Source organism: Gadus morhua, chromosome 13, assembly GCF_902167405.1.
Source record: "Gadus morhua chromosome 13, gadMor3.0, whole genome shotgun sequence".
NCBI classification, from domain to species: domain Eukaryota; kingdom Metazoa; phylum Chordata; class Actinopteri; order Gadiformes; family Gadidae; genus Gadus; species Gadus morhua.
In genome coordinates this window covers 221443-248831 of record NC_044060.1, presented here as the reverse complement: position 1 = coordinate 248831, position 27389 = coordinate 221443, and the positions used below count along the sequence as shown (strand labels likewise).

The 27389-nt window shown below is 49.3% G+C and overlaps 1 protein-coding gene across 2 annotated transcripts; it reads right to left on the bottom strand.

Moving 5' to 3' along the window:
* Nucleotides 1-697: 697 nt before the first annotated feature.
* Nucleotides 698-27295, bottom strand: alpl (alkaline phosphatase, biomineralization associated). Of its 2 annotated transcripts, none has more exons than XM_030374796.1 (12): nucleotides 27100-27295; nucleotides 23971-24126; nucleotides 23557-23676; nucleotides 21154-21269; nucleotides 20403-20577; nucleotides 16817-16992; nucleotides 15513-15653; nucleotides 14292-14361; nucleotides 6622-6756; nucleotides 3975-4166; nucleotides 3743-3862; nucleotides 698-1846 (listed from the first exon to the last, which is right to left on the bottom strand). In XM_030374796.1, exons 2-12 carry the CDS (start codon nucleotides 24038-24040, stop codon nucleotides 1581-1583), a joined length of 1581 nt encoding a protein of 526 aa, XP_030230656.1. In that variant the 5' UTR covers nucleotides 24041-24126; nucleotides 27100-27295; the 3' UTR covers nucleotides 698-1580. The 2 variants fall into 2 exon arrangements, with proteins under 2 accessions (XP_030230656.1, XP_030230657.1); XM_030374797.1 differs by having other exon boundaries at nucleotides 23971-24104.
* Between the last annotated feature and the right edge of the window lie 94 nt (nucleotides 27296-27389).

Sequence of the window (27389 nt, the reverse complement as noted above, 5' to 3'; positions counted from 1 at the left end):
AACAGTGGAATTGTGCTTAGAGTTAAGCACCCATTGATACATTTTTTGTGTGGATACAATCGAGAAAAACTATAATTTCTCAGCCGTTTAGCTGTGACTTCCGCTCCCAGGCGCCAGCCAACATAAACTGCTTGCTGGAGCCGGGTTGTAGCTGCTTCCTACTCACATTCCATCTCTACCTCCTCAACCAACTCAGAGGCTGAGGAAAACAACAGAGCAGGCACATCGTGAGGGTCAGGGTTAGGTGAAGAGGGTTTTGGATGATCACTAACAGACTTATTTAGTTGAAGTGTCACTTGGACTTTTCTTGTTTCTTTCTTTTTTATTCTTCAGACAAAAAAAACATTGCACACAGTTTTATCCGCTTTTGTCATATCTTAAGATTCTAAAGTACGGGAAAAAAATGTACTTACGGTACATTCACAATGACTCACATTCACATTGAGCTTTCTTTTGATTGTGTTTCGAAGACCAAAGGGGCGGGATTGCCATTTAAATCATAGTGGCTGGCTCTGGTATGTTTTTTATTAAAAGTAATCAATAGGAGGTCCTCTAGCGCCAATCAAACACTGAATGATCCAATCCTTTACTTCCCTCTGGGATGTCCCGCCCTAGTATTCTGATTTAACAACGCATTACTGACATAGTTGTTGTAACTAACAGTTGAAACAATCTAAATCACAGATAATTACAAAACTTTATAAGAAAACCATCCAAATGTTCTTTATTGGTCGACAGATGTCAGAAGTCCTTTATCTTGTTTTGTTTTAAAAGAAATAATGGTAACAATGCCTCATCAAGGTTGTTCCAGAATACCTAATTTGTTCCCAGTTAACGCGTGCTGTGCTTTCCTGAAGCAGAAGAAGTGACATGAGATCGAGGATCACTGATGAGGTAGATGCCGTTGACTTGAACAAGGGAACAAAATCTGAAGGGAAATGGAAAGTGTGAAAACCCTCTTCCTTTTTCGAATTAACCTGTCGATATTCAGCAAAACATCATCAGCATTCAACAACCACATGAGACTAATCATACAAAATGAAAAAATAGTTGTCTAATTAGTGGTCGCAAAAAAATCCAGTTCATAGGCAGAGTAGATCCAACAAAGACAAAAACACAACAGGTGGGCGGGGCCAAGAGCCGCCTGGGGTGGAGTGATACATAAAGGGGTGAGTCGGTCAACACAACAGGTGGGCGGGGCTAAGAGGGGACTGGGGCGGAGTGATACATAAAGGGGTGAGTCGGTCAACACAACAGGTGGGCGGGGCTAAGAGGGGACTGGGGCGGAGTGATACATAAAGGGGTGAGTCGGTCAACACAACAGGTGGGCGGGGCTAAGAGGGGACTGGGGCGGAGTGATACATAAAGGGGTGAGTCGGTCAACACAACAGGTGGGCGGGGCTAAGAGGGGACTGGGGCGGAGTGATACATAAAGGGGTGAGTCGGTCAACACAACAGGTGGGCGGGGCTAAGAGGGGACTGGGGCGGAGTGATACATAAAGGGGTGAGTCGGTCAACACAACAGGTGGGCGGGGCTAAGAGGGGACTGAGGCGGAGTGATACATAAAGGGGTGAGTCGGTCAACACAACAGCCGCATCACCGTCGCCAGGCCGACCAGACCGGCCAGGCCGGGGCGGCGCGGAGTGGCCCCGGCCGACGCCAGGCAGTGGGCGCGGTTCTGGCCGATGCAGGCGGCGTAGGCCATGGCGTGGGGGATGTAGTTCTGCTCGTGAACGCCGTGCAGCAGGTGAGCCATCGGGCCCTTGGCGAACACGGCCACGTCCTCCCCCCCGTGGGTCTCTGAGGAGAGGGGCACGGCGGCCTGGGCCAGGTAGCTGTTATCCTCTGGGAGGAGGGAGGAGAGGGGGAGGCAGGATTAGGACAGAAGGAGGGGGGAGGGAGGGTGGGAGAGAGAGGGTGAGTGTGGCAGGGTTAGGGGAGGAGGGGGAGGGGTGGAAGAGGTGTTGGAGGGGGGAGGGGAAAAGGAGATAGAGAAGGGACGGAGCAGGGAGAGAGAGAGAGAGCGAGATGAAGGGAGGGGGGAGAGAGAGGGGGGAGCATTGGAGGAGGGGAGGGTGGGAAGAGATAGAAAGAGTGAGAGGAAAGCAATAAAACCAATAAACCAGGACAGTAAAGAGAGAGAGAGAGAGGAAACCAAGAGGGAGAGACGCAGAGGAAGAGAGAGAACTGTGACTGATCATTTAATCTTTGGCAACTGTAAAGAAGAAACGTCAACAAGTAGCCCCGACTGTGCTACGGTCTACACCAGTACTTACGGTAAGGTCTATATCAGTACTAACAGTACGTCAACACCAGTAACGGTACGGTCTACATCAGTACTTACGGTACGGTCTGCACCAGTACTTACGGTACGGTCTACATCAGTACTTACGGTACGGTCTACATCAGTCCTTACGGTACGGTCTACACCAGTACTTACGGTGCGTCTACATCAGTACTTACGGTACGGTCTACACCAGTACTTACGGTACGGTCTACACCAGTACTTACGGTACGATCGACATCAGTACTTACGGTACGGTCTACACCAGTACTTACGGTACGGTCTACACCAGTACTTACGGTACGGTCTACATCAGTACTTACTGTACGGTCTACATCAGTACTTACGGTACGATCTACATCAGTACTTACGGTACGGTCTATATCAGTACTAACAGTACGTCAACACCAGTAACGGTACGGTCAACACCAGTACTTACGGTGCGGTCTACATCAGTACTTACGGTACGGTCTACACCAGTACTTAGGGTACGGTCTACACCAGTACTTACGGTACGGTCTACACCAGTACTTACTGTGCGTCTACATCAGTACTTACGGTACGGTCTACATCAGTACTTACGGTACGGTCTACACCAGTACTTACTGTGCGTCTACATCAGTACTTACGGTACGGTCTACATCAGTACTTACGGTACGGTCTACACCAGTACTTACGGTACGGTCTACACCAGTACTTACGGTACGGTCTACATCAGTCCTTACGGTACGGTCTACACCAGTACGTACGGTCTACATCAGTACTTACGGTACGGTCTACACCAGTACTTACGGTACGGTCTACACCAGTACTTACGGTGCGTCTACATCAGTACTTACGGTACGGTCTATACCAGTACTTCCGGTACGGTCTACATCAGTCCTTACGGTACGGTCTACACCAGTACGTACGGTCTACATCAGTACTTACGGTACGGTCTACACCAGTACTTACGGTACGGTCTACACCACTACTTACGGTGCGTCTACATCAGTACTTACAGTACGGTCTGCACCAGTACTTACGGTACGGTCTACATCAGTCCTTACGGTACGGTCTACACCAGTACTTACGGTACGGTCTACACCAGTACTTACGGTACGGTCTACATCAGTCCTTACGGTACGGTCTACATCAGTACTTACGGTACGGTCTACACCAGTACTTACGGTACGGTCTACACCAGTACTTACGGTACGGTCCACATCAGTACTTACGGTACGGTCTACACCAGTACTTACGGTACGGTCTACATCAGTCCTTACGGTACGGTCTACACCAGTACTTACGGTACGGTCTACACCAGTACTTACGGTACGGTCTACACCAGTACTTACGGTAAGGTCTACATCAGTCCTTACGGTACGGTCTACACCAGTACTTACGGTACGGTCTACATCAGTACTTACGGTACGGTCTACACCAGTACTTACGGTACGGTCTACATCAGTACTTACGGTAGTCGACGGTGGAAACGTTCTCCCGAGCGCCGTTGACCAGTTTGTAGCCGGGCCCGTTGCCGTACAGGATGGCTGTGAAGGGCTTCTGGTCCACGTCGCTGATCATAGCAGCCAGACCTGCACACACAGAAACACCACGTCAACTCCCAGCCCAAGGTCCTGGCTTCAAACCCAGATCTTCATCATCTTCCTCCCCCCATTCCCTCCCCAGTTCATCCTTCACACTAACCAAATATGGAGTTTCCTCTCTGTGTGTAGCCACCGAAGCCGAACAGGTGGGAGTGGTCAGCGGTGACCACGGTCAGGGTGTCCGAAGTGCTGGTCATCAGGTCAGCTCGACCAATAGCGCGGTCCATCTCCACGGCTTCGTGCAGGGCCTGCTTGGCCTTGCCTTCGTGGTGTCCGTGGTCGATGCGTCCCCCTGACACAACAGAGGGTTAGTCTCCAGCTGTGAAGGCCTGGTTCAGAGCCATGGACACTGAGGCCGCAGGACACACAGGGCTGGTTCACAGCTCGTCTGACCAGTGAGTGGCAGCTATGGGGCGCAGTCTGTGTAGTGCTGAGGACTCATTGCAGACTGATTCATTGTTTTAATATTCATGTTATTATCTTTATATGTGGGCGCCTTTGTTCAAGTGAAAGTCTAAATGCATCCTAGGATACTAGAGTCTGATTTAGTATCCTTCACCAGAGGGAAATCGTCAGGGCCCTCAGAGAGAACCTGAAATATTGAAATAAACCCTTCAAATCCGCCGATCCAATTAGTGTTGGAACGTGACAGGTTCAAAGAAGCCCTCTGTCAGCCTATCAGAATGCTGCTGACTCTGCAGTTGTTTTGAGAGACAATGCTTTGCAGCTATGTGATGGGTAGGCCCCCCGCTATATAATTACACAGAGGTCCGAGTTATAATAATTCAATAAGACAAATTTCATGACAATAAAAGTAAGCTTTTGATAAGAAGTTGGAGTTAAAAACAGGAAGACCCACACCAGTTAAAATTAGTTCAGAAATCCATACATTTTGAAAAGCATTTCAAGTCCAACTATGGCGATACCGTGGATGACGCGATCAGCAAGGAGCGAAAGCTTTACTGTGGGTGTTTGATATGTCTGCTGACACAGTGAGCTACTACAGAGAGGACAGCTACTATAGAGAGGACAGCTACTATAGAGAGGACAGCTACTATAGAGAGGACAGCTACTATAGAGAGGACAGCTACTCCAGAGAGGACAGCTACTACAGAGAGGACAGCTACTATAGAGAGGACAGCTACTATAGAGAGGACAGCTACTATAGAGAGGGCAGCTACTATAGAGAGGACAGCTACTATAGAGAGGACAGCTACTATAGAGAGGACAGCTACTATAGAGAGGACAGCTACTACAGAGAGGACAGCTACTATAGAGAGGACAGCTACTATAGAGAGGACACAGTGAGCTACTATAGAGAGGACAGCTACTACAGAGAGGACAGCTACTATAGAGAGGACAGCTACTACAGAGAGGACAGCTACTATAGAGAGGACAGCTACTACAGAGAGGACAGCTACTACAGAGAGGACAGCTACTATAGAGAGGACAGCTACTATAGAGAGGACAGCTACTATAGAGGACAGCTACTATAGAGAGGACAGCTACTATAGAGAGGACAGCTACTATAGAGGACAGCTACTATAGAGAGGACAGCTACTATAGAGAGGACAGCTACTATAGAGAGGACAGCTACTATAGAGAGGACAGCTACTACAGAGAAGACAGCTACTACAGAGAGGACAGCTACTATAGAGGACAGCTACTATAGAGAGGACAGCTACTATAGAGAGGACAGCTACTACAGAGAGGACAGCTACTACAGAGAGGACAGCTACTATAGAGAGGACAGCTACTACAGAGAGGACAGCTACTACAGAGAGGACAGCTACTATAGAGAGGACAGCTACTATAGAGAGGACAGCTACTATAGAGGACAGCTACTACAGAGAGGACAGCTACTATAGAGGACAGCTACTATAGAGAGGACAGCTACTATAGAGAGGACAGCTACTATAGAGGACAGCTACTATAGAGAGGACAGCTACTATAGAGAGGACAGCTACTACAGAGAGGACAGCTACTATAGAGAGGACAGCTACTACAGAGAGGACAGCTACTACAGAGAGGACAGCTACTATAGAGAGGACAGCTACTATAGAGAGGACAGCTACTATAGAGGACAGCTACTATAGAGAGGACAGCTACTATAGAGAGGACAGCTACTATAGAGGACAGCTACTATAGAGAGGACAGCTACTATAGAGAGGACAGCTACTATAGAGAGGACAGCTACTATAGAGAGGACAGCTACTACAGAGAAGACAGCTACTACAGAGAGGACAGCTACTATAGAGGACAGCTACTATAGAGAGGACAGCTACTATAGAGAGGACAGCTACTACAGAGAGGACAGCTACTACAGAGAGGACAGCTACTATAGAGAGGACAGCTACTACAGAGAGGACAGCTACTACAGAGAGGACAGCTACTATAGAGAGGACAGCTACTATAGAGAGGACAGCTACTATAGAGGACAGCTACTACAGAGAGGACAGCTACTATAGAGGACAGCTACTATAGAGAGGACAGCTACTATAGAGAGGACAGCTACTATAGAGGACAGCTACTATAGAGAGGACAGCTACTATAGAGAGGACAGCTACTATAGAGAGGACAGCTACTATAGAGAGGACAGCTACTATAGAGGACAGCTACTATAGAGAGGACAGCTACTATAGAGAGGACACAGTTAGCTCGGCTGGGGGTCTGCTTTTTCGTGACAGGTGAGGGGGGTCAGAGGGCCGAGGTTTAAGGGTCAAGGTTCGCTACTGGACTATACTGACCCTCCACTAGCAGATAGAACCCATTAGGATTCCTCCGTAGGATCTTGATGGCCACCTCCACCATCTCAGAGAGCGAGGGGTCTGTTTCCTTGTTCCGCTCCAGATCATAGGGCAGGTCGGCAGGTTCAAATAGACCTGGGGAGAAGCAAGAAGAATGGTTAGATAGAGATGGATGGATGGATGGATGGATGGATGGATGGATGGATGGATGGATGGATGGATAGATAGAGGCACTTTATCTATCGCCAAAGGGAGGTGCAAAATAACAATTAACACACAATACAAATACACAAACATGAGGAAGGTAAAAAGTAGAATACAGAATCAAAACATATACGCTAATACATCAACTACTATACGAGATAAAAATAGAACTTCCAGGCAAGATCTATTCTATTTATGTGTGCATTAAAGATATAATGTGCGTTGTGCTTGGCCTCTCAGAGACGGACCCCCTCTCTGACTCCTGCAGGGGGCCCCAGTGGAGGACCCCCTCTCTGACTCCTGCAGGGGGCCCCAGAGGAGGACCCTCTCTCTGACTCCTGCAGGGGGCCCCAGAGACGGGCCCCAGAGGAGGACCCCCTCTCTGGGTCCTACAGGGGGCCCCAGAGGAGGACCCCCTCTCTGACTCCTGCCGGGGGCCCCAGAGGAGGACCCCCTCTCTGGGTCCTCCTCTGGGGCCTCATCCTCATCAACTACTATACGAGATAAAAATAGAACTTCCAGGCAAGATCTATTCTATTTATGTGTGCATTAAAGATATAATGTGCGTTGTGCATGGCCTCTCAGAGACGGACCCCCTCTCTGACTCCTGCAGGGGGCCCCAGAGACGGGCCCCAGAGGAGGACCCCCTCTCTTACTCCTGCAGGGGGCCCCAGAGGAGGACCCTCTCTGACTCCTGCAGGGGGCCCCAGAGGAGGACCCTCTCTCTGACTCCTGCAGGGGGCCCCAGAGACGGGCCCCAGAGGAGGACCCCCTCTCTGGGTCCTACAGGGGGCCCCAGAGGAGGACCCCCTCTCTGACTCCTGCCGGGGGCCCCAGAGGAGGACCCCCTCTCTGGGTCCTCCTCTGGGGCCCCCTGCAGGAGTCAGAGAGGGGGCCCCAGAGGAGGACCCCCTCTCTGTTTCATGCAGGGGGCCCCAGGCTCCTGCAGGGGGCCCCAGAGGAGGACCCCCTCTCTGACTCCTGCAGGGGGCCCCAGAGGAGGACCCCCTCTCTGGCTCCTGCAGGGGGACCCAGAGGAGGACCCCCTCTCTGACTCCTGCAGGGGGCCCCAGAGGAGGACCCCCTCTCTGGCTCCTCCAGGGGGCCCCAGAGGAGGACCCCCTCTCTGACTCCTGCAGGGGGCCCCAGAGGAGGACCCCCTCTCTGACTCCTGCAGGGGGCCCCAGAGGAGGACCCCCTCTCTGACTCCTGCAGGGGGACCCAGAGGAGGACCCCCTCTCTGACTCCTGCGGGGGCCCCAGCTGCTCTGCCTGAGGCCCTTGTGCTGGGGGCCACGATGTGTAGAGGGAGCAGAGGTTGGTCTCATGGTGAGCAGCTTTAGGAACATCCCTCCCTCACCAACCAGCTGCATGGGCCCCGGAGCGCCCCCCCCTAGCGGCCCCCGAGCGCCCCCCCCGGAGCCTCCTCTGTCACTCAGTCAGTGGCCCCCCCCTCCTCCCCCTCCTCCTCCTCCCCCTCCCCCTGCTCCTCCACCCTCCTCCTCCTGCTCCTCTTCCTCTTCCTCCTCTTCCTCCTCCTCCTCCTCCTCCTCTTCCTCCTCCTCTTCCTCCTCCTCCTCCCCCTCCTCCTCCTCCTCCTCCTCCTCTTCCTCCTCCTCTTCCTCCTCCTCTTCCTCCTCCTCTTCTTCCTCCTCCTCCTCCCCCTCCTCCTCCCCCTCCTCCTCCTCCTCCTCCTCCTCCTCCTCCAGCCTCCTGTCACTCTGTGTCAGCGGCTGTGATGCTGCTGACCCATCAGAGGGCTGCATGGCCACAGCCGACTGGGAGAGGATGGCAGCATCTTGTTCACACGTTGAACACCACAGGCCTTCTCTGCCTCTTCCTGCGTCAGCGTCAGGGTCCCGCTCCAGTCCGGTCTTTGTCCGGTTAAACGTCCTGGTATCTGTCGCCCTCCTCCAACCTTATCTCTTTTCTCCCAGGATGGAGACAGTATTCAGCGTGCTCCTGGTCCTCCTCACACCCACCACATCTCCCATTAAGAGGAGGAACCACTGACACACCCCAACACGCGGTCGTCTGAGGAGAAGGGCTCCAGCTCAGTGGCCTGGGGCGCTGTGCGCTGCCAGCTCTGCCCAGACACGCATCCACTCCCTGGTATTTCGTCAGGTACTCCGGGTCCCAGGAGGTTGTGGAGGTGCTTCCTGGATCTTTTGGAGCTTCTCACACAACAGTGTAGGTTGAACCGTGTGCAAGGCAGCGGAGAAACCAACAGACATGGTCCTCGTGGCCCCTGTTCTCACGGGGCCCCTGTCAGGGAGAGAGGCGGCCCTCATGGCCCTAGCTACAGACCCCACTGCCTCCTCCTCTGGCATCAACAGGCAGCGGGGTCTGTAGCTAGGGTCAGAGGAGGAGGCAGTGGGGTCTGTAGCTAGGGTCAGAGGAGGAGGCAGTGGGGTCTGTAGCTAGGGTCAGAGGAGGAGGCAGTGGGGTCTGTAGCTAGGGTCAGAGGAGGAGGCAGTGGGGTCTGTAGCTAGGGTCAGAGGAGGAGGCAGTGGGGTCTGTAGCTAGGGTCAGAGGAGGAGGCAGTGGGGTCTGTAGCTAGGGTCAGAGGAGGAGGCAGTGGGGGGTCCTGGGCTAAACACGCTCCACCCATCGGCTCTGTGCAGGCCTCACCTTTGATCCTTTCCTTCTTGACCACCCGTCACACAGTGTTGATGCTGGGCCTCCCCCCAGTCTCCCTCCTGTATGCCTCCCTCCTCTCCCTCAGCCTCGCTCCTCTCCCTCCCTCCTCTCCCTCTCCCTCCCTCCCAGTCTCCATACTATGGAAAGCCAAGAAGGCCACTAACTGGCCCTGCGGTTTGGCAGGAATTCCGTACGGAAACCGTACGGTTTTTGAATGACTAATAGCCGCGGCTATTAGTTATTCACTCCGGCTATTAGGTATGCAGAACGAGCCCCTCCCTCTTCTTTGCTTGACCACTAAGTTTGAAGGCTGTCTAACCAATCAGTGAAGAGAAATACCAGACTAAAGTAACGCATTGTCGAGAGCTGCAGTGCCTCCATGTGTCGCCGTAACATAAAGCTGTGTTGTCTTTACTAGTTTCACTACAATGTAATGACCACCACTAGCTAGTGGAAAATACATTTGTGTCTAGTACAGTGATATATTTGTATACGTTAGGCTATATATTGAGATATATAGCCTAGCAATATATATATATATATATTGGCAGTGTGCAAAATACCCGTCAATATTCAGGGATGTCCTCATCCCCAGATTGCTCTCGATATGCAGTAGCCAGCTAGGCCATAACATTACAATATTTCATGGATGCAAGCCAAGACAATCAATCTATATCTATAGCCTACATGACAACACACACACACACACACGCACACACACACGCACACACTTTAAACACACTGTTAAAGCAACACTGAAATAGGAGCCTGCATTGGCTAAAGTTGTTAGGGTGCACGTTATTTTATAACAGGGAGAGGCAAAGTTGGGCATTATGCAAACACGACACATATTGGCACCATTCTTGCGCACTCAGAAGAACATGAACTGAATAATTGCCAGGTATATAGCATATCGGAGACGGGCACACAATCAGTACACTTGCAAATGAGAGCCTGCAGTATGACCGATCTTGTGACATTATTTAACCATCCATCTACAGCTAATACGATAAGACAGATACATCATTGGTCACATATAAGCCCACAACAAGCAAACATCACCGCGGCAGGTGCGCTCTCTCTCGCACATTCACACAATCACTCCAACTTCTCCAACTCCAAGGCAGGGCTGTTTCACTAAGACCACAAACAACCACAACTAACCAGCCTACATATCCACAACAATGCACAACAATCAGTTCTATACATTGCGTCTATCTACTGTTTGGCACACATGGCTAATTTGCATACTTGCACAGGACTGTCGGCTCCGCTTGGCAAAAAAATAGAACGAATTTGTGAATAAATGCTTTGAATTCTGAATACTGGACATGGTGAGTTTAAATAGGCTACATTTAAGTGACCATTAGTGAGATTAATTATTCTAGGACATAGCTTTCAGGATCAATTCAGAGGTTCAACTGTTCGGGATTCATTATGCTTAGCCAGTGAAAGTGATCAGCTGTAGATTCCACACTGTTAAAATTACTTCGCTACAAGTAGCCTATAAGTCCTCCAAATAAATCAGCAAAATTGCATTAGGCCTACTGCCATAAGCATATAGGCAGCAGCAGTGGTGAAGCTAGACCTCTTTCAAAACTTGCCTTAGCCCACCCTATCGTTTCGTCCTCAAATCTCATATTCAGCCTCTTTTTTTTTACACAAGCAATGAGAGAATGGATGTTGTACACTAATGAACAGGCTCAAATGGGCTAGTGAAATCGAGCGCAACCTTCCTGCAGGAATCTCTAACCTCTGATTTGTGGGAGGGAGTCACCTGTTTGACAAAAACAAAAATGCAGCACGAGCGCACCTAACATCATTTTTGCTGTTTTATCTGTCAAAAAGGCTAGCTAGTCTTTATCCGAAAATCCACGATTTCCAGCTGTGTAATAACATGACCAGGTAATGATAATAATATTCATTTTAAAACCTTGACATAATCTGTCAGATGTATTAAATGACAGTTGACCACAAGGCGATTCTATCTATGCCTCCTCTTGAATTGCTTCATGGTTTAGTCGGCTGGGGCGTGTAATGCTGCGTAGCATGATAAGCATGATAAGGTGCAAGGAGCAGAAAAAGTTGACATGGATGCTAATTTTCAGTTGAAAAAAAACGCTGGCATTATTTCAGCTGAGGGCATATTCATTGCCATAACAACTGAGCTAATCAACCACATGTTCTAATACTATGAGACTCAGCTGATAAAAGTACTAATATACTATTAGACTCATGGAAACGCCCTCAGATGATAAAAGGTGTCGGGGGCCGCGAGCAGCAGACGGGACTTAGTGACTTATTTATTTATTTATTTAAATGAATAAGTTACTTATTTTATTTTAAATAAACATAATACCAAGGGTCAAAAGTTTTACAAGAATTTTGATCTTACAGAGTCATGACAGAGGGACTTGGTGTCTTTATTGATGCTTGAAAGATGAACATATATAATTTTTTTTGAAAGGGATTAAGCTGATGAAGCTGACAAGTGACCAATGTTTACTGTTTAAAAATATTTTAAATTAAATGCAAACCCCAGTGAATCATTTGCCCTTGTTTCTCTGTTTTGAGATTCACACAGACTTGGCAGTCTTGTTTAAATGTTACAAATTGAGTTAATAAACTGAAGTTGGAAATAGTTTTAAGTTGTTGCAGATGTTTTCTCCGCTAATTTTATTAATCTAATTAAATAAATATTAGCAGATTCAGGGAGGGCGCCTAGGGGGGGAATGACAGAAAATTATTGAGAATCACTGTTCTAGAACATGTTGTAGGCCTACTTGTTGATTAGCTCAAGTTGGCAATGAAAACGCCCTCAGCTGATAAAATTATGCCAGCTTGTTGTTTTTTACTGAAAATTAGCACCCTTTTTTTTTGCATCTGAAGATTTATAAAAATGTATTAGTCCCTCAAAGTGAGAAAACATAGTTTAGTGCTCCCGAAATAGTCGTCTGTTAATCATAGTATTAAGCTAGTACATGTTGTACTTGTTGATTTTTTTTCCATAAACATACAGACAATCTTGGGATGAGGACATCCCCGAATATTGACGGGTATTTCGCACACTGCCATCCCAATATATAGCCTAACGTATACAAATATATCACTTTACTAGACACAAATGTATTTTCCACTAGCTAGTGGTGGTCATTACATTGTAGTGAAACTAGTAAAGACAACACAGATTTATGTTACGACGAAACATGGAGGCACTGCAGCTCTCGACAATGCGTTACTTTAGTCTGGTATTTTTCTTCACTGATTGGTTAGACAGCCTTCAAACTTAGGCCCCGTCCACACGAAGCCGAAACGGGCGAAACCGTTAAGGCCGATCCACACCTCCGGGACAGACGAAACGGTCCGTATCCGTGTTTACCGCGTAGGGTGTGAATGGGCCGTTACGGTTTACCGTAGGGTGTGAATGGGCCGTTACGGCCCGTATCCGTATTTACCGTAGGGTGTGAATGGGCCGTTACGGTTTCGATCTATCCGGTTTCGGAGTATCTCCGTAAAGACGGAGTCAAGCGAAACCGGGTAGATCTGTAGAAACGCTGTAGTACACATTCCAGGCCCATAAGGGGCGCTGCTTCTGCTACAGAAATCCAGAAGAAAAATAAATAAGAAGAAGAGGCGAGCATGCGCATAAAGGGTGAGACTCCGCGGGCTTAACAGTCATTGGCTGGAGGGTCGAGGGATGGGGCGATGACGTCATGGTTTACGGTTTCAGTTGGTTTCAGGCGTCCACACGAATCCAAAACGAAAGATTTGAAACCAAATCTTCGGTCAGCAGATTCGCCGGCTTCGTGTGGACGGAAGGCCGAACAGTACAAGACCTTTGCGGTTTCGCCATGAAATCGGCTTCGTGTGGACAGGGCCTTAGTGGTCAAGCAAAAAAGAGGGAGGGGCTCGTTCTGCATACCTAATAGCCGGACTGAATAACTAATAGCCACGGCTATTAGTTATTCAAGATTCCTGGATTCGTTTCCGTGCGGTTTAGCACTTTTACCGCGTCATTCTAGGGTCAGTTAGTGGCCTTCTTGGCTTTCCATACCCTCCTGTATGCCTCCCTCCTCTCCCTCTCCCTCCTTCCCAGTCTCCCTCCTCTCCCTCCCTCCTATCCCTTTCCCTCCCTCCCGGTCACCCTCCTGTATGCCTGCCTCCTCTCCCCCCTCCTCTCCCTCTCCCTCCTTCCCAGTCTCCCTCCTCTCCCTCCCTCCTCTCCCTTTCCCTCCCTCCCAGTCACCCTCCTGTATGCCTGCCTCCTCTCCCCCCTCCTCTCCCTCTCCCTCCTTCCCAGTCTCCCTCCTCTCCCTCCCTCCTCTCCCTTTCCCTCCCTCCCAGTCACCCTCCTGTATGCCTCCCTCCTCTCCCTCAGTCTCCCTCCTCTCCCTCCCTCCTCTCCCTCCCTCCCCCCCCGTCTCCCTCTGAACGCTCCCCAGTAGTGCAGCTCCACTCCCCTGTCTCCTGAAGGCTCTCTTATTCAGAACACATAATGGAGCGTTCCCGATATTCCCACTGGGTCCACATCTGTGCACCCATCTTCTCTGCCAGGGAGCTGATATTCCCATGACAGTCGAGGGCAGAATGGTTAACATCCCCACGTCTGGACAGCGTAGGTTCAGGAGCCATTCAGCTGCTCCAGAGTAAACCAGCACAGACCGGGACACTCCCAGTTTAAGGTGCTAGGAGTATTAGCATCATCCGTTACGCCACACAGCATCCATATCAGCCTGAAACATCGTACCACTCAGCGTCTAGACCCTGGCGCAGTGCCACCTGTAGCTCAGCGAAGGGCAGCGTCACGTGGGAGGTCCTGACACTCACCCAGAAGATAGTCCACCTTGGTGGGGTTCAGAGAGAGCAGATCCTTCTTGTTCCACACGTAATGTCCTTTCTGTTCAGTACAGAAACACACACACACACACACACACACACACACAGAAACATACGGTTAGCTGTGGCTCATTGTTACTAGAGAGAGAGGCTATTGGGTCAAGATGGAGAGAGAGAGGGATGGGAGAGAGATATAGAGCGGCTGAGAGAGCGAGGAACGGGGTGAGAAGGAGAAAGAGATAGAGTGAGTGAGATGGCGAGAGATATAGAGCGGCTGAGAGAGCGAGCAACGGGGTGAGAAGGAGAAAGAGATAGAGTGAGTGAGATGGAGAGAGATATAGAGCGGCTGAGAGAGCGAGCAACGGGGTGAGAAGGAGAAAGAGATAGAGTGAGTGAGATGGAGAGAGATATAGAGCGGCTGAGAGAGCGAGGAACGGGGTGAGAAGGAGAAAGAGATAGAGTGAGTGAGATGGAGAGAGATATAGAGCGGCTGAGAGAGCGAGGAACGGGGTGAGAAGGAGAAAGAGATAGAGTGAGTGAGATGGCGAGAGATATAGAGCGGCTGAGAGAGCGAGGAACGGGGTGAGAAGGAGAAAGAGATAGAGTGAGTGAGATGGAGAGAGATATAGGTAGAGAAAAAAGACAGTCTGATAGAGGAAGAGAGAGAGAGAGAGACAGAGAAGGAGAGATAGACAGACAGACAGACAGACAGACAGACAGACAGACAGACAGACAGACAGACAGACAGACAGACAGACAGACAGACAGACAGACAGACAGACAGACAGACAGAGAGAGAGACAGACAGAGAAGGAGAGATAGACAGACAGACAGACAGAGAGAGAGAGAGAAGGAGAGATAGACAGACAGACAGACAGACAGAGAGAGAGAGAGAGAGACAGAGAAGGAGAGATAGACAGACAGACAGAGAGAGAGAGAGAGAGAGAGAGAGAGAGAGAGAGAGAGAGAGAGAGAGAGAGAGAGAGAGAGAGAGAGAGAGAGAGAGAGAAGGAGAGATAGACAGACAGAGACAGAGAAGGAGAGACAGACAGACAGACAGACAGACAGACAGACAGACAGACAGACAGACAGACAGACAGACAGACAGACAGACAGACAGACAGACAGACAGACAGAGAGAGAGAGAGAGAGAGAGAGATAGACAGAGAGAGACGGACAGACAGACAGATGGGGAGAATGGATCCCCCATACCTTTTCAGTATTCCGGTCCACCCATTCCTTCACCAGGTTCCGGCCGTCCTTCCGGGTTCCACTGTGCTTGGGCTGCCCGGGGTACTCCACGTCCGTCGTGTTCTTGGGGTACATGTACTTCCTGCCCCCTCCCATGATGACCTGTAGCACAACCAGGCTCTTCATCACATCGCACCAGATAGTGAGGACTGAAGGTCCCTCGCTTTATTGAGGAACCCTATGTACAGATTTATCAGTCCCTTGAATGACTCAAAGAATGTAATTATAATGCTGCTGTCGAACCCAAGTTATACCTTTGGATACATTGGTATAAGTTTCTTTTATAAGAGACGGGAATGTTTTTATTCTGATGTATGTGTTGTCTATTTTTTGTATGTCTTTTAAAATGGACCTTGAGTCTAATTATCAAAGTTGATGATGATGATGATGATGAATAAACACGCTGTAGAGCCCCAAAACAAGGCAATGGTAATATACTGATAATAACAATATGGTAAACTAGAGGGAGCATACTAAACCGACAAATATAGACCAAATTAAATATATATATACATACAAAAATAAATCATAATGTAAAATACCGCCAATCCTAATTACCAATACACAAACAAAATGCTATATTTCTGCATTACTGTGGCCTCTCCCCTGACATCGATTCTTGGAATACTGACTTCAAAGCTGCAAGAGATTGAGATATCTCAATCTACACTGTGTTACCCTGTGTTGTTCTGTGTTAACCCTGTGTTACCCCGTTTTACCCCGTGTTACCCCGTGTTAACCCTGTGTTGCCCCGTGTTACCCCGTGTTACCCCGTGTTGCCCTGTGTTAAACCTGTGTTACCCCGTGTTACCCCGTGTTACCCTGTGTTACCCCGTGTTACCCCGTGTTGCCCGGTGTTAACCCTGTGTTACCCCGTGTTACCCCGTGTTACCCCGTGTTACCCTGTGTTACCCCGTGTTACCCCGTGTTGCCCCGTGTGACCCCGTGTGACCCCGTGTTGCCCTGTTACCCCGTGTGACCCCGTGTTAGCCCGTGTTAGCCCGTGTTAGCCCGTGTTACCCCGTTTACCCCGTGTTACCCCGTGTTACCCCGTGTTGCCCCGTGTTACCCTGTGTGACCCCGTGTTAACCCGTGTTGCCCCGTGTTAACCCTGTGTTACCCCGTGTTGCCCCGTGTTACCCTGTGTGACCCCGTGTTAACCCGTGTTGCGCCGTGTTAACCCTGTGTTACCCCGTGTTACCCCGTGTTACCCCGTGTTACCCCGTGTTACCCCGTGTTAAACCCGGGAAGTAAAGGAAACCCACGTCGATGTCTGGGATGTTTTCGAAGAGCTGCCGGGCGATGTCCTTGCAGCCCGCCTCCACGGCGTCTGCGGGCATCTCGTTGTCCGAGTACCAATCGCGGTCCACGCAGTGGGCGTAGGCCGCGCTGGGCGTGGCGTGGTTCACCCGCGTCGTGGTCACAATGCCTATCGACTTCCCTGAAGGGTCGGAAATCCAACATGTAGAATCGGAATGCGGGATCCTTTCGGTCCCGGGTTTGAAAACCAATATCTACCTTTAAACATCCCTGAGCAAGATGCCCTAGCCTCCAACGGCTCATGAACAACGTATTACTGAACTGAGGAATCTTTGGATGAAACGGACGATAGCAACATTAGCTCCGACACCAGTTCTCAACAGAGGATTCTGGGCCGTCTTTTTGCGCCCCCACAGAATAAATAATGGCGACACTCGTCTGGTGGGACAGGCTCCCATCTGGCGTCTCACAGGGGAGAATGTGAAGCGTCCGGAGGCCGGGGAGCCGAGGAACATTGGTTCAGTTGATCGGTGGGGGGGGGTGCACCTGTCTGCTATGTCCTCTAAGGAGTGAGGACGCCGGACCTTTGACCTCCAGCTCATTGTAACCCCGTGCCCACAGCAGCCCCTCTACATTCTTCTGTCCTGGTCGATATCAGCAACAACTCACAAAGAGCCGCACCTGACCAGCCCCCTGCTGCCTGTGATCGGCCTCCCAGAGGACCTTCTCCCCATCCCCTTCAGACTTTAGACCGGTGCTTCCCACCCTCTCTGGAGTAGAGCCTCCAGCCCCACCCTGACCCCACCCTCTCTGGAGTAGAGCCTCCAGCCCCACCCTGACCCCACCCTCTCTGGAGTAGAGCCTCCAGCCCCACCCTGACCCTGACCCCACCCTCTCTGGAGTAGAGCCTCCAGCCCCACCCTGACCCCACCCTCTCTGGAGTAGAGCCTCCAGCCCCACCCTGACTCCACCCTCTCTGGAGTAGAGCCTCCAGCCCCACCCTGACCCTGACCCCACCCTCTCTGGAGTAGAGCCTCCAGCCCCACCCTGACCCTGACCCCACCCTCTCTGGAGTAGAGCCTCCAGCCCCACCCTGACCCTGACCCCACCCTCTCTGGAGTAGAGCCTCCAGCCCCACCCTGACTCCACCCTCTCTGGAGTAGAGCCTCCAGCCCCACCCTGACTCCACCCTCTCTGGAGTAGAGCCTCCAGCCCCACCCTGACCCTGACTCCGGGTGCATCGGACGGCTTTGATCTCGGTCCACTGTGACGCCTTTCCATCCAATACCTCCATAACCATATCCCCGGTCTCTCCATAACCATATCCCCGGTCTCTCCATAACCATATCCCTGGTCTCTCCATATCAATATCCACTAGGGCTGTAGCAATACACAAACTCACGATTCGGTTTGTATCACGATTTTTGACCCACGGTTCGATACATCCCACGATTTTTTGAAATTTAAAAAGCATTTTATTTAAACAACACTTATATACCAATTGACTTAATGTAACATTTAATAACAAATAATTTGGAACACTGAACAGATTTGAACAGAAAGAATACTATTAAAGTATAGCTAAATGAATAAAGAAATAACGTGTGGGAGGATGCTTTTTTCAACTGTTTGGTTCGTTTAGTCAAATATCCTTGTTAGCACTACTTATTAGGCTATGTAGCTTAAATAATGACATAATCAGGCCGTATAGAATGCAACATGTTTAATAGCCTAACTTTCAATAGATGGAGAAAAACCTGAAGGTCATGAACGTCGCAATAACGAGGCGTTACGAGTAGCATATGTGTGTGCGCCAGAATGGCAATGTGCGTATGCGTGTGTGAGTGACGTCAGCGAGTGAGTGGACGAGCGAGGAGAGCGAGCGGTAGCGCGTGTGTCTAGTGAAGAAGCGAACGAGTCCGGTAGAATAAAGTACCCATCCTGTCAATAATCGGTGGCCGCTTCATTCCGACCTATAAGCAGACAAACTGCCAGTCAAATCACACAAAACACTAGAGACAGGATCACACAGGCCCCCTCTGGATAAATGTCGTTCATATCGCATATGAGCACTTCGACGGCTGTGGAGAAATGCGATCCTCCGTAGCCACGGAGGATTGCAATCGCATACTTACAGCCTCGATAGGAGGGGGCGCTGTCAGCAGACTATTATCTAGACAAGTTATTAGCAAATTTCAATCGGACAATTTGACCGCAGAGTTAGAAAGGGCGTATCGCGCTTCTGCCTTCTCACACCGCGAGACAGGATCGTGGCTTTGAGTATCGCGATTTTCGGTTTGATACGCGTATCGTTACAGCCCTAATATCCACGGTCTCTCCATAACGATATCCCTGGTCTCTCCATAACCATATCCCTGGTCTCTCCATATCAATATCCACGGTCTCTCCATAACGATATCCCTGGTCTTTCCATAACCATATCCCCGGTCTCTCGATATCCCCGGTCCCTCCATAACCAAATCCCTGGTCTCTCCATAACGATATCCCCTGGTGTCTTCATAACCATATCCCCGGTCTCTCCATACTCCATGTCCCCGGTCTCTCCATATCTCCGGTCTCTCCATATCTCCGGTCTCTCCATATCCCCGGTCTCTTCATAACCATATCCCCGGTCTCTCCATATCCCCGGTCTCTCCATAACCATATCCCTGTTCTCTCCATATCCCCGGTCTCTTCATAATCAAATCCCTGGTCTCTCCATAACGATATCCCCCGGTCTCTCCATATCCCCGATCTCTCCATAACGATATCCCCCGGTCTCTCCATATCCCCGGTCTCTCCATGTCCCCGGTCTCTCCATGTCCCCGGTCTCTCCATATCCCCGGTCTCTCCATATCCATATCTCCGGTCTCTCCATGTCCCCGGTCTCTCCATGTCCCCGGTCTCTCCATGTCCCCGGTCTCTCCATGTCCCCGGTCTCTCCATGTCCCCGGTCTCTCCATGTCCATATCCCCGGTCTCTCCATGTCCCCGGTCTCTCCATGTCCCCGGTCTCTCCATGTCCCCGGTCTCTCCATGTCCCCGATGTCTCCATATCTCCGGTCTCTCCATGTCCCCGGTCTCTCCATGCCCCCGGTCTCTCCATGTCCCCGGTCTCTCCATGTCCCCGGTCTCTCCATGTCCCCGGTCTCTCCATGTCCATATCCCCGGTCTCTCCATGTCCCCGGTCTCTCCATGCCCCCGGTCTCTCCATGTCCCCGGTCTCTCCATGTCCCCGGTCTCTCCATGTCCCCGGTCTCTCCATGTCCCCGATGTCTCCATATCTCCGGTCTCTCCATGCCCCCGGTCTCTCCATGTCCCCGGTCTCTCCATGCCCCCGGTCTCTCCATGTCCCCGGTCTCTCCATGTCCCCGGTCTCTCCATGTCCCCGGTCTCTCCATGTCCCCGGTCTCTCCATGTCCCCGGTCTCTCCATATCTCCAGTCTCTCCATGTCCCCGGTCTCTCCATGCCCCCGGTCTCTCCATGTCCCCGGTCTCTCCATGCCCCCGGTCTCTCCATGTCCCCGGTCTCTCCATGTCCCCGGGCTCCAGAAGGCCTCCAGGTAGACAGTGTTCCCAGGGGTCTCCTCACCTGCGTCCTTGGCCCACCTCAGGATGGAGGTGACCTCGTTGCCCTGCGTGGTGTTGCACTGCGAGCGCACGGCGGCCGCGCTCACGCCCACCGTGCCCTCGTTGGCCTTGACCCCACAGAGGTAGGCGGTGGCTGTGCCCGCGCTGTCGGCCACCTGGGCGTTGGTGTTGTAGGTCTGTGGACGGGATGGTGGACCCACCAGAGAGGTTAGCAGGGGAGGGGTAGGGCTCTAGGGTAGGGGTACTAGGGGTAGGGCTCTAGGGTAGGGGTACTAGGGGTAGGGCTCTAGGGTTAGGGTACTAGGGGTAGGGCTCTAGGGTTAGGGTACTAGGGGTAGGGCTCTAGGGTTAGGGTTCTAGGGGTAGGGCTCTAGGGTTCTAGGGGTAGGGCTCTAGGGTAAGGGTACTAGGGGTAGGGCTCTAGGGTTAGGGTTAGGGTTCTAGGGGTAGGGCTCTAGGGTTAGGGTACTAGGGGTAGGGCTCTAGGGTTAGGGTTCTAGGGGTAGGGCTCTAGGGTTAGGGTTAGGGTTCTAGGGGTAGGGCTCTAGGGTTAGGGTTCTAGGGGTAGGGCTCTAGGGTTAGGGTTCTAGGGGTAGGACCACAGTGTTTATGAGGATATCTAGGATCACACACACACACACACACACACACACACACACACACACACACACACACACACACACACACACACACACACACACACACACACACACACACACACACACACACACACACACAGTATTGAAGCAGACCTTGGACAGGGCCACAAAGGGGAACTTGTCCATCTCCAGCTGGCCCTCCTCCCCAGGTTGTCCTCTGAGCTGCCCCTTCAGTATGCGAGCAGCCGTTACCGTGGGAACCCCCATCCCTGCCCACAGAGGAGAAGTGGGTTATTGCTTATAATTAATCAGGACAGCCTCGGGTGTAGGTCAGTGTGTGGTATTGTTTGTGTGTGTGTGTGTGTGTGTGTGTGTGTGTGTGTGTGTGTGTGTGTGTGTGTGCTTGTCTGTGTATGTGTGTTTGTTGTGTGTGTGATGTAATGTTAGTGTCTGTGTGTGTCTTTGTTATGTGTGTAATTGTCATGTGTGTAACAGCCCTCTCACAAATAGGAAGCTATCGATTATGAAGAAATATGCTCTCACTCTAAAGAGGATGTTCTCAGTGTACTCGATTTTCGCTCTGGAACAAAGCGCTATTAGTATAATCACACTTTTCCTCAGTAGTTAACTTTTTCTTTGTTATGTGATGTGGGAACTGTGGGGTATTCCACGAACGGAGGTTTAACAAACTCAGAGTTAACGCTGAACTCTAGGTTGATTGACCGTGTTCCGACTAACCCAGAGCAGTCGGTTCCACCGCACGGGTTATGCAATAGTTCAAGACCGGAGAACCAAAGCCTGTCAGCGGATCGCTGACTGCGTAAATGCGTTAGTTACACGTCAAAAGCATGATCCCTAATATTTCAGCCATGAATCTATAAATATCCCAGTTAAGCATTCTTAACGTTCCTACCACATAACCCTTTTCTTCTAAAAGAATATGTACTCCGGTGGCTCCCAAGCGGTCAGCGGATCAAGTGAAAATAAAGTAGTCACTCCTGCATTTAAATAAGCCCTTTTTTTTTGAGCCAATCGTAAAAAGGCCGACAGTCGGCAGACTGGATCTGGTCCTCAGATTGTCTTGACCCCACTGGAGCTGGCAATAGACATAAATTCAGGGCGTCCTGGCATGGAGGGGGTACCTGGAGGCACCTCCTCAGAGAGGCAGGGGCCATACCCCACTGGTTGAATGGAGGTTTTTCTGTTTTCTTGTATTTTAGATTTCGTTTGCCTTCGAAGTAACACATGCAAACCGTGTGCGTGCCACAGCGATGTTCCAAATGTTTTTTGTTGGTAACTGGGTAGAAAACCTAAAAGTGACAATTCATCAACTTCACAGATCAAGATGGATTAGTGCTTGTAATGAAGCCGCCGGCTACGATCGAACATTCTCCAGTGGATGTAAGTCCGTTAGGACTATTTTATATTTTCTGTTGTAAGCGCCTCTCGGCATAGTACTCAGCCAATAGGCCTATTGCTCTTTGTATGATAGGAGGCCGATGAAAACCTTGGTCCGGACGTGGATGGGTCATCTGAAAAGACTGAGATATGCTCAGCATCTCCAACATTATATATAAAACTACCATTTGCAAAAAACGGAGGGCTACGCAAATAGTCTGGAGTGAACTGAGGCCAGGTCCTCGATTGGTAGTCTTGGCTATGTAAGGCTATTTAAATATATTAAAGATTTGCCCGAGAATCTATATCTCTCCAGCAAAAAGTCATCCGATATGCCAAGATGTCGAGCCGTGGTCTTATTAATCGCTCCCGGTGGATTGCATGAATAATTTGCGCTCCGATATCAACAGGCCTCTCATCAAAAGGGCATGCCATTGTGAACACATGAAATCTGCGGTGAACGCGGATTTAAATACCCAAAACCGGGTTCCAAACTTAACCTGCGCAAAACCTGCTCCGACCAGGTTTGATGCAGAGCATATGTCTCTATAGTAACTAACATACCGTGATCCTTTTGTAACGGAAAACCTAGGGTGACCGCAAACCCTGGGTTAATTTACCCGGTTATGTGATAAAACCGGCTTTGTGGAACACCCCACTGATCTTCAACACAGCCACATACCAGCGTCCTGTTCTGTCCTGCCGCAGCCACCATGCAGACACATGACTGCTGGCCACAACACAAAACAGCGATCGGTAAGCCCCTGTTGGAAGATAACGTGTGTGTGTGTGTGTGTGTGTGTGTGTGTGTGTGTGTGTGTGTGTGTGTGTGTGTGTGTGTGTGTGTGTGTGTGTGTGTGTGTGTGTGTGGAAGTGGTCGCCTGTGTGTGAGTGTGTGAAACAGCAGAGCAGCATAAACAGAATACCAGAGATCAGCTATGTGTGTTCCTCTTTCTGACTGATTGACAACAGTTAACTGAGGTTTACACATAATCCAGTATATTGGGGACAACTCAGAAGGAGCGCCAAACTGCGACTGACATAAGGCTTTGGTTCAAAGGTTTATGGTTGACAGTCTCCCCTAACTGTTAGCTCAGTGATGTATTAGAGTATCGGGGGTTTAGAGCCTGAAGGACGTCAAGAGGTCTGAGGTCTCACCGTCACCCAGGAACAGGATGAGGTTCTGGGCCTTGTTTTTGTTGAGGGTCTGCAGGGACAGAGCCTTGTCCAGGGTCTTCTGGGCCCAGTCGTTCCAGAACTTAGGTTCCTTCTCTTGTTCTGAATGATGGACGGCAAGAAAATCGGATTCAGAAGTTTTTACATTTGTGAGAATTTATATTCGCCTAAAACAGAAAAAAGACATTTCCTCATTGTGGTTTAGCTTGGTATCCTGACAACAATGCTGAGTCTTCAACAGGAATCATTTTACTCAAAAACAACGCTGAGTAACAATCCCAGGAATAAACCAAGTCAGACTCTGTTTGTTTGTCACCTTCTCAAACAGTCATTTCTAAATGCATTGTGTGGTCATCTTCATAGCAACATGACGACCTGGGGGGCGGCGTAGCCTACCTGGGAAACCAGCCTTCCTCTGGCCGGACACGAGCGCACAGCAGACCAGCAGCAGCAGCCTGAGCTTCATGTTGTTGTTGTAGGGGTTGTTGTTGCTGTTGTTGTTATGTCTGTGCCTCTAGCTAATGTGCCAGCTGGAGAGAGACGGGAAAGAGTCTGGTAAAGGGAGAAGAGGAAGGTAGAGTGTCAGCTCGACCTTGAGCCGTTACGTATTATTGTGTCTGCATAACGAGGGAAGGACAGTGGACATTGGAATGACGGACAGTGAGCTGAAGCAGGTCAAAGTTGCTGACTGCAGTCAGTTGAAACCACAATGAGACGGTTTGGGCTAAACTTATCACATTGAAACTTTGTTCAGAGGGAAGTTAACAATAGTCACTGTGCATTTGGAAGGCCACACCTGAAGACAAACTCACCCTAACTCATCAGCCTCAACTTTAAGGCCTTAGAAATAAGAATGTAATAACTGAGTGTAATAGCATTATATATTTCCTTAACCTGGGCCTAAGAGTTAAATTGATTGGCTTCACGTATAGTTGAAACGTGATAGCTTAATGTTATAGCTCAATTCTTGACTGGTTCCAGCGGCTGAATCCTGCCCACTTTTTAAAAATGTTATCTGATTCAGGGTCCCTGTCGGTTGCGTGGCACCCAGACCAGCTGGAATTTTCCACAAATCCATGTTTGGATACTCGTTAAAGCCTATGGATTAATCTGAATTGAAAAAAGAGCAATGCCACTTAATGGTTACTCGCTTCTTGAATGGTTTGGATTGAGCAAACCTCGCCCGGTCTCTGAAATGGCTCTTATGAAAGAAACTTCAGTTTCTTTCATAAGAGCCATTTAGTCATTTAGTAGTTATCTTATGAAACAGGTGAGTGTAAAACCCTTTTGTGCAATAATAGTAGATCACAACCTATCAACCATTATTGCACAAAAGGGTTTTACACACACATCATTTCAGAGTCAAAAGCAATAGTTTTTAAAGGATAAACAAGAACATTAATGCAACCCATCATGTTCATTTTTCCATGATATGACGCAGTGTTATAATAATAATAATAATTACAATAATGAATGTTGATATGTAATAATAAGAACGACAAAAACAATAATAATAGTCATTGTTGTAATGATTATTACTATTATACACGCATAAATACAATTTCTTGCACAATAACAAATTACAATTGATGTATAGTCCACTGCATATGATCAAATATATCGTATCGCCGCTTAAATCCTCAACTCGAGCACCTGCTATGATGCACACTCAGCCGCGTCTCGTTTTAACTACAAGCGGAGGGAAGGGACCGAGTCAGTTTCAAAGTCCAGCAATCCGACCAGTGGCGTTCTCACCATAGAGGCGTAAAAAAAATAAAAAATAAAACTTTTTTTTTCTTTTCTTTTTTTTTAATACACACACAGAAACGAATGAATGACAAGTCAAGTGCTAATTTTCCTGTCATTTTGGCAAAGACAGGTGTTATCTGAAACCTTATTATCTTTTGGGTTCCATTGTGACTATTAGTTTTTGTAGTAGTCACAATGTGTGTTCGCTGCTTTCCATCTTCATTTTGGAGTAAAGAAGTGTATGCAGGGTTTAAAGGGGAAGGTATTTTTTCTCATCCCCAACATTTACTTCCGTGTAGATTAGCTTTACCTGCCTATCCACCATTTTCAGTACTTTTCTTTTCTCTGATCTCTTTTAAAGATCGGACGAGGTGGGCCCTATACATATCTTCGCCTTGGGCCCCCAATTTGCTAAAACCGCCACTGGGTCCGCCCAGAGGCCAGGCGGCGGCCAGCCTGCAGGTGAAGTAGCACAGCAGCATCGCTACAGCCGCCAGCAACAGCATGCGGAGCGCTGCTCTTGCGGCCAAACGCCACCCTTCTCCACCACCACCACCCCTACCACCACCACCACCAACATCCATTACTTTGGATCGCTTTGGAAAAATAACAATTGGCGTCACAAACACAGACGTGAACGCTGTACCCAAAGTATAGTGTTTATGCCGCCGTGTGACGCCAGACGTGCACGTTGTGCATAGCTATAGTGTGTGTGTGTGTGTGTGTGTGTGTGTGTGTGTGTGTGTGTGTGTGTGTGTGTGTGTGTGTGTGTGTGTGTGTGTGTGTGTGTGTGTGTGTGTGTGTGTGTGTGTGTGTGTTAAAACACTTGATAGACGCATGCATGATCGGACGGGGATTAGGCGCTTAGAATGCTAAGCAAGACGAGGCATTAGTAGGCGCGACGCCTCGTCAACACGACCCTCAGAGCAGGCTGATCATACATGGCTCACTCACAATCGCTACATTAGTGTTGTTGTTGTTGTTGTTGTTGTTGTTGTTGTTGTTGGCGTTGTTGTTGTTGTTGGCGTTGTTGTTTTTGTTGATGCTGCTGTTAACTGGTAGTGAAGTTAGAAAAGTAGTAGATTTTTCTACATAACAGCAGGTCAGTTATGTAGAAAATGTATGTCAGATTAGGTCAGTAGTAGGCTAGTGTATCATAGTAGTAGGATATAGTGGGGTTAGTGGGGGTGGTAGTAGTAGTAGGCCTAGTAGAGGAAGTGTAGTAGGCCTAGTAATCACTGTATTTCAGTCCAATTAAGATTGTTCCTCTTTTTGTATTTAGAGCCTATCAAGTAGTGTTAAAAGCTAAAAGATACAACAAAAAAAGACATGAATAAAAATAAGCAAATTCCTAATATTTACCATACTACAGTAGCCTACGACTAATGCATAATTAATACACTGTAAAGCTTTGTTCGGATACGGATGAGTTCCAAAATTATGTGTGAAATTATCCCTTTATGAATCAATTGTCTGAATTAAATCCTTGGTTTCCAAGAAGTGATTTCCTTTAACTTTCAAGAAATAAAGACGAGTGGTCCTGTCCTTTCTCCTAACTCGAACTTGCATTCTTCAATTGAAGCACATGGGAAAAGTTGAAATGCATCAGTGCTTTGATATCACTGACCGATCGGTTCACCAGAGGAGGCGTCAATGAACAACCGTAGGTGGTGCGGGATGCATTTCCAAAGCGCAATCGTTCACCAAAGAGACAATAAAACACGATTCTCCAAACACAATGTTCACGGAGGGGAAGTTGAAGATGAATGCACTTACCAGAATCTTTGTTGCGATGTGTGTATGCGCTTCAAATGGTAATCCCCGCTCCACTCACAAGGAGAAAAGTGCGTCTCGACATGCACGCTTTGCCAATGTAAGTGGCCCTGTTGTTTCTTCGTGACTCCTTTATATAGAGACCGAGCTGAGAGAATACCGGTTTGTATGGAGGAGCCCGCTAGGCTATAAATAATGGCGATGAACCGCTACATTAAGATTCAACCCAGAATAAATGGTTCGCCGGCGCCATCTGGTGGCCAAACGGAGGAAGTTATTTTAAGAGGACCGCA